This window comes from Tachypleus tridentatus, chromosome 9 (assembly GCF_004210375.1).
Source record: "Tachypleus tridentatus isolate NWPU-2018 chromosome 9, ASM421037v1, whole genome shotgun sequence".
NCBI lineage: Eukaryota > Metazoa > Arthropoda > Merostomata > Xiphosura > Limulidae > Tachypleus > Tachypleus tridentatus.
Genome location: NC_134833.1, coordinates 13216027 through 13223141, shown reverse-complemented (window position 1 = coordinate 13223141; position 7115 = coordinate 13216027). Strand labels below are relative to the sequence as shown.

The window sequence follows — 7115 nt, the reverse complement described above, 5'->3', positions numbered from 1 at the left end:
CACATTGTATTTTGTAAATAATGTTGGTGTGGTGTTTGTCAGTGTAGTTTTACATAGTATAGACCTCAGTTTTGTGCCTGGTTTTTGAATAAATTTGGTATTAACTGGAATGTCATATTTTGTTACTAATTTTTGCCAAATGTTGGTTATTTGTTTGCTGATGTCAGGAATATATGGTATACAGCAGTATATAGTTTCGTGATTTTTTGATTCGTGAGATATATTTACTTTTGTTGGTTGATTTTGCTTTCTGTCTAGGTGTGTGCGTATAATGTTTTCTACGGTTTGTGGAGGAAACTTATTGATGTTGTTGAAGTATTGTTTTATTTTGTCTAATTCATCGTTAATTTTATCTGGTGAGCATAGTTTTATGGCTATGTTTATTTGGTTTCTTAGTATGTTGAGTTTTTGTTTTGTTTCATGTGCTGAGTCCCAAGGAATGTATAGTCCAGTATGGGTGATTTTTCGGTGGATTTCTGTTTTGAATTGTGTGTCGGTTCTTGTAATTTTGAGGTTAAGAAATGATATTTGATTGCTTTCTTCCTGTTCACATGTGAAGTTAATGTTGGGATGTATAGAGTTAATGTGATTAAAAAAATTAAGTATGTGTTCTGTAGATCTGAATCCCGCAACCGTGTCATCTACATATCTGTACCAGTATAGTGGTGGATGTAATGCTGTGTTAATTGCTTGTGTTTCAACTTGTGTCATAAAAATATTGGCCCTACTGCCACCATTCCTCTGCTTCCTCCTCCTACACAGATTCCCTGATCCTCGCACAGTGTATACCGCCTTTCAGGTATATTCATACTTAGTTCTTAAAGCTTATAGAAAAATTTGGGTGAGATAATTACGAATACTTATATAACACGTTTTTTTATCAATCTCCCCCCAGTGGCGCAGAGGTACGTCTGCGGACTTACAACGATAGAATCCGGGTTTCGATATCCGTAGTGGGCAAAGCACAGATTGCCCATACTGTAGCTTTGCGCTTAATTATAAATAACTGTAAATAAACGATGTGAACATTATGATTTGTGTGTTATATACCATGACATCCATTCCCACTGTTTACTCACCAGGATAACAGCTTGTATATGATAACAACTCAGAGAGCTGTTTTCTCAACTCAGATGTATCAAGTAATTACACTAGATTACAATAAAGGAAAATTCGGGATTTTGAAGGATAATAACAGCGTTCAACGTCAATAGATTTTTTTCTATAGACAATAAATCGCTAAACAAATCAATTAATTACAGTTTTGAATAATAAAAATAACAGGAACCTATGGATTAGTTTTCTGTGTCGTTTTATCTCTTCTTGTTTTAAGAACTCTTCGATCTAGATAAAGATAAGATAATGTTTGAATTAAGTGGGTAAACAATTTGACATTAAGCTTTTTCCTGCTGTCAAAAATTTGGCAGAGCCGCGTGAAGGTTTCGTCTGGATTACTAAACTACCAGGAAAAAGTTGACAATGTTGCCAAGCGCGTGCATACATTTTACGTCGTACCACGTTTGACTGACGCAACACTTTACTTGTTACGTCATCAAAAAAAGTTCAGCTTTCTCTTTTCAAAGTGATTTAATTACTCAGTTCAATGTATGTAGAATTGTGTTTATTTTGTTGTATATTTGTATTTATTGCTCAAGGAATTTTCGAGAAACCTGTAAAACCTTTTAATTATTACTTCTTAATGTTTGAATAATAATTCTCATTTGTAATTCCATAATTAATATTAAATCTACAATAACTTACCTCTTGATGACGAAAAGCCCACTTATAATAAAAACGTATTTCAGAACGACTGTTATGGGTATTAACACTTTTATTGATAAGGAGAGACAACGTTTCGATCTTTGTTAAGATGAAGATGACCTAGTAAGGTCGAAACGTTGTTCTCTCCTTATCAGTAAAAGTGTTAATACCATACCAGGCGTTCTGCTTTTGTTTTTTTATTTAATTTCGCGCAAAGTTACATGAGGGCTATCTGCACATATGCCGTCATTAATTTAGCAGCGTAAGATTAGAGACAAGGTAGCTAGTCATCACCACCCACCTCCAACTCTTGGGCTACTCTTTTACCAACGAATAGTTGGATTGACTGTCATATTATAATACCCCCACGGCTGAGAGAGGAGCATGTTTGGTGTGACGGGGATTCGAACCCGTGACCCTTGAATTACGAGTCGAGTACCTTAAACACCTGACCATGCCGGGTTTCAGCCGTTTGGAGATACATTTCTATAATAACTTACTTATTTCTAGGCTTGCGATATAACATGCAACAGATAACCAAGAAGTTAAGACTTTTACAAGGCGTACGTTGCTTGAAAACACTTCGTTTCCTACGTGTATTAATTTCGATGTATTTGCATCACTTGCACAGTAAGAGAACTTTTTTTTTTCTTTGAGACGTCTGATCCGAAAGTTTAATAGAGATTTACTAATGTATATTTGTTTTAATATTGATGTTTGATCTAATTAAATATATATTTAGAAATCTAACTAACTTATATTGTTAAATGCGTATTGTGAAAGTTCTCTAATTATGTAGATTCTCGAATGTAAGAATCACCAATGTACTGTAAGTAAGAAAAATACTGTTGCCGACAGAATTTGGAAAACCTCGCCTAAGTTTTGTAAATCGACGCTAAGGGACACTTTAATGTTGTTGGTTTGCTACAGTCAGTACACTATAAACCTTGGAAGCTGTAGTTGTGATAAAAACTATAGAAAACTAGAGATGTTTGACCAGGGATGTTTATAGATTTCGAACATTACAAACTTTGGACTTTAATACGACGATATTAAATATCTTTTCTTCTCCATTGAACAAAATCTCGTTAAATTAGATTCATAAGTTGCCATATATAAAACAAAATCACACACCTATAAGAGGAATCTTTTCAACTTAAAATTAGCGACAGTGCTGTAATCTACATTTTCCTGGCAATCAATCTTCGTCTATGTTCTCGTATGTGTTGTCCAATAGCCATCCATAATGTTATATGCCGTAGCGTATTTTACAAAGTGAGAGTTATTACAATCACGATATACAAGGAACAGACGTTCAAACTCCTAAAGATGAAATTTCCTTCGTGTTATAAGAATGTATATCCTATACAGCCTCAACCAATTCATCAGCGAACCGTTATTTGTGTTGTTATCACTTACTGTCGATCGAGCTCGCTACGACCAAGTGAAGTTATGCAGAAATTTTAGTTACACTTGAACGAAACGCTGAGAATAAATCAGTTTTATGATGCTAAAAAAAGTAGTATATTTTCAAGCTGTTATTTAAAACGGCTTCTACAGCCTCATTATGCTTGCTTTTTCTGTCCAGTAAATACTGGATTAAAATATCATATTTTTATTTCTGTTATATTTCAAATGGCACTAGTTAGATATGGTAGGCTTAACTCCATCCACACAACGACGTCTCAAGGGACATTAAGATAATCAAATTCAGAGTACTTAGCCAGTGCAAGTGATATATATACAATCAATCGATTCATTTATTAATAATTTCATCAATTTCATTAATAATGATCGATGATCATTGACAGTTATTTATCTTTTAAATCAAAGTGTACGTTTTGTGATGGAGGGAAACTTCGATTTTTGTCTTAAGTTTACAAAACGTCTTACTTAATTTATTCAACAGGTTATTTGTGTTATGGCCCGGCTTGGCCAGGTATGTTAAGGCGTTCGACTCGTAATCCGAGGGTCGCGGGTTCGAATCCCTGTCGCACCAAACGTGCTCGCCCTTTCAGCCGTGGGAGCGTTATAATGTGACGTTCAATCCCACTATTCGTTGGTAAAAGAGTAGTCCAAGGGTTGGCGGTGGGTGGTGATGACTAGCTGCCTTCTCTCTAGTCTTACACTACTAAATTAGGACGGCTACGTAGATGGCACGATATTAAAAAAAAACGTATTTGTTTCATGAATCACTGTAGTAATTCATAATAGAGATCGCTCAAATATTTCTTCTTTATTACACATACCTGAGGCTTTACACTTTATAAAAGTTAGTGTGGCTTTAATAACGGGACTCATATAAATTAAGAGTGTTCACTGTGATAAACGAACTAATAATTTTATCTGTGTAAGAAAGTTCCTCCAATTTGTAAAAATTCTTATGTGATAGACAAAAACAGTATTATTTTCGAAATCTTCGTAGTTAAATTTTGGTTTTAGAAAATCGATAAGGCTCTAGAGACTTTTCTAGGGAAATCTATAGCTATTGGTCGTCAACATTTTGCGTATAACAAAAAGTGACCAAATTCCATTGAAAATAATTCATTTATGTAAAGGTACACACGGCGTTTCGTGAAACGTGTGAATATGATGAACGTAAATGGATTCATGTTCGGATTCAGCACACAGCAATTACCGTAAGAAAATGTTACATTTCAACACAATTAAACCATCCCAGGTATTTGTTGTTTTTGAATATTGTTCCGCCATCCTACATCAATAATGGCTGTGAGTATTGTAATAAAACCACAACAGTATTACTAAGTGCATCATTGCACATTGTGTAGGGTAGCTTTAAAGTTTATTTAACCACGTAGCATAAAAAGTGGCGAGATAACAATTGGCAGCCAATCATTATAATGTAGTCTGTAGTTCATGTGGAGTCTAATAATCTAGGTCAGTGATGGCGAACCTTTTAGAGATTGCGTGCCTCAATTGTGACCCAAAATTATTTTGTCTATCCGAACGTGCCAAGATTTTCATAAAATGACAGTTACTTTCCAATAAAAACCGACTTTTTGATGAGTATCTTTATTTTAAAAAAAGTCGAATTACAAAAGTTTCAATGAAACTAATAAATAACCTTGACTTAAAATTTGTATATTTTGTCTTGAATTTTATCAAATTAATGCGATCTGTTGTGAACACTCGGATAACTTGTTAATTGATGGTTCATATTTTGTTGATTTGAGAGCAACACATGCAGCACTCAGTTCATCTGTAAGCTTGTTTCTTCTGTCTGATTTGATGAAATTCAAAGTTGAAAACAGCTGCTCACAAGCGTAAGATGATCCAAACAAAGTAAGAAGAGCTATTCCAAGTAATTTCATTGACTTAAAATTAATTGGCAAAGAATTCCACACTTTAAGAATTTCATTTTCACAACTCTTTGCAACGTTTTCTTCCAAGATCCCTCCACACTCTATTTTCTCAAGTGTTTTACGCAGGGCACAGAATTTATTAGTCCAAGTATAGTTTTCCTGAAATTCTACCAGCTCCATTTCTAGAGTTTTCAAACCCAACCAGTGTAAACAGGAAAGATCGAGATCTTCAAATTCAGTTTTATCGGGAAAGGTAAGAAAATACAGAGTTTTTTCTATCTTTCGAAACTGCATAAATCTGTTACTAAAATTCTCCTTCGCTACCGTGATAATGCTTGAAAATTCTTTGGAGATTTCCTGTTTGCTTAAGGAACAGTCCGCAAATGTTGTCGAGTTTTCTAAATGCATTTTCAGATTTGGAAAATATTTGAGTTCCCCACCTTCGATGTCTTTTTCAAAAACTTGCAATTTTCTCTCAAATGCCTTTATATCACAGAACATTCTTTCTGCTGTTTCTCCTACTCCTTGTAGTTTTGTGTTCAGTGCATTGAAGTGTGATATAAAGTCTGTAAAGAACATGAGGTTATTAAGCCAAGCCACATCAGTGAGCTGTGGAAAGTCTTGTCCTTTTCATGCATAAAAATCTAATTTCGTTCAAGCAAGCAATAAATCTTTCCAGAAAACGTCCTCTGCTCAACCATCGGACATTGTTATACATAATTAAAGTATTATATTGTGCTTGAACCTCATCAAGAAGTGTTTGAAACTGACGAAAATGAAGCGCACGAGTCATAATGTAATTCACCATTTTTGTAACATCTTTGAGTATATCATCTAATTTTTTTGCTACTTTCTTTTGCACAAAGAGCTTCTTGATGTATAATACAATGAAACTGGATGACTTGATGTTTTATTTTGTTCTCAAACAACTTTATGAAACCAGATGTTGACCCAACCATACATGGTGCTCCATCACTAGTGATCGAAACTGTCTTTTCGGGCTTAATACTTTGTGTCAAAAAACATTCCATCACAGCATTGTAAATATCTACTCCTTGTGTTCTTCCGGGTAAAGAAATCAGTTTCACCAATTCTTCCCTCATGGAGTCACCAACAGCATAACGCAAAATTACGTTATTACGTATTGAAGACCAATACGAATAGATGTAATGACTTACGATGCCACCCCCCGTCGTTCAAAAGGTTCGACATGCAACCTGTAGGGATAATATCCCTAATATATCCCTGGGATATATTATAGTATTAATCTAACCCGAAGCAGAGACAAGGGCTGACGTTAAGGCGAATTAAACTGGGAACAACGATTTTCCAGGGTTTACCAATCCTTCTCATCGATCCTACCGGGAATATTCCTAGTTCTAGTCTTAGCTACACTTACGCGCATTGCCTCTTCTGCACCACGAGGAGGCCCTGAAAATCGAAGTACTTGAACCCTAGTGCTCTCAGGTCATGCCACCTTTCATAATTACCTAGCTCGCTACATACTTCTTAGCAAAGATGCGGGAATCCCATCACGTGCTAGCAATCGTGGCCTTGCGTGCCACCTCTGGCACGCGTGCCATAGGTTCGCCATCACTGATCTAGGTCATGCATACATATATAGCTGTATGCAGGCCATAAATGTAAGTGTTTATATGACAGGCATGGTACATGCAACATAGGGATTATTAATTTATTGTTGCATCTGTATTGGTGTAGTATATCGTTTATACGGATATAGGTTTCCTACCCTTTTAGACACGACGCTACTAATAGGATCGCGTTTGTTTTCTACCAATAGACGATCAATTTCAGCCATGTTACTTGAACGTCTGAAACTATATCCAAAATTCTAGTCTGTCTTTAAGTCGTAGTTTAAAATACAGCACCAAACTAGTTTTGAGCATCAGATAGACTGTTATAGAGATGACTGATGAGAAATGTTAAACTATACACGAGCAAGTTCTATAGATACTACAAATAGAGTAGCCATCCTTGAAGGTGTGACAAGAATGGTGTAAGGAAAAGATG

General features: G+C 35.4%; 1 protein-coding gene across 1 annotated transcript; it reads right to left on the bottom strand.

Moving 5' to 3' along the window:
* Positions 1-4883: 4883 nt before the first annotated feature.
* On the bottom strand, positions 4884-5663 carry LOC143226998 (general transcription factor II-I repeat domain-containing protein 2-like). The gene has a single exon (XM_076458545.1). It carries the CDS (start codon positions 5661-5663, stop codon positions 4884-4886), a length of 780 nt encoding a protein of 259 aa, XP_076314660.1.
* Positions 5664-7115: the final 1452 nt, after the last annotated feature.

What these genes read in the sequence shown, in the direction of transcription:
- LOC143226998 (XM_076458545.1), bottom strand. Translation starts at nt 5,663, where the DNA reads ATGTTCTTTACAGACTTTATATCACACTTCAATGCACTGAACACAAAA.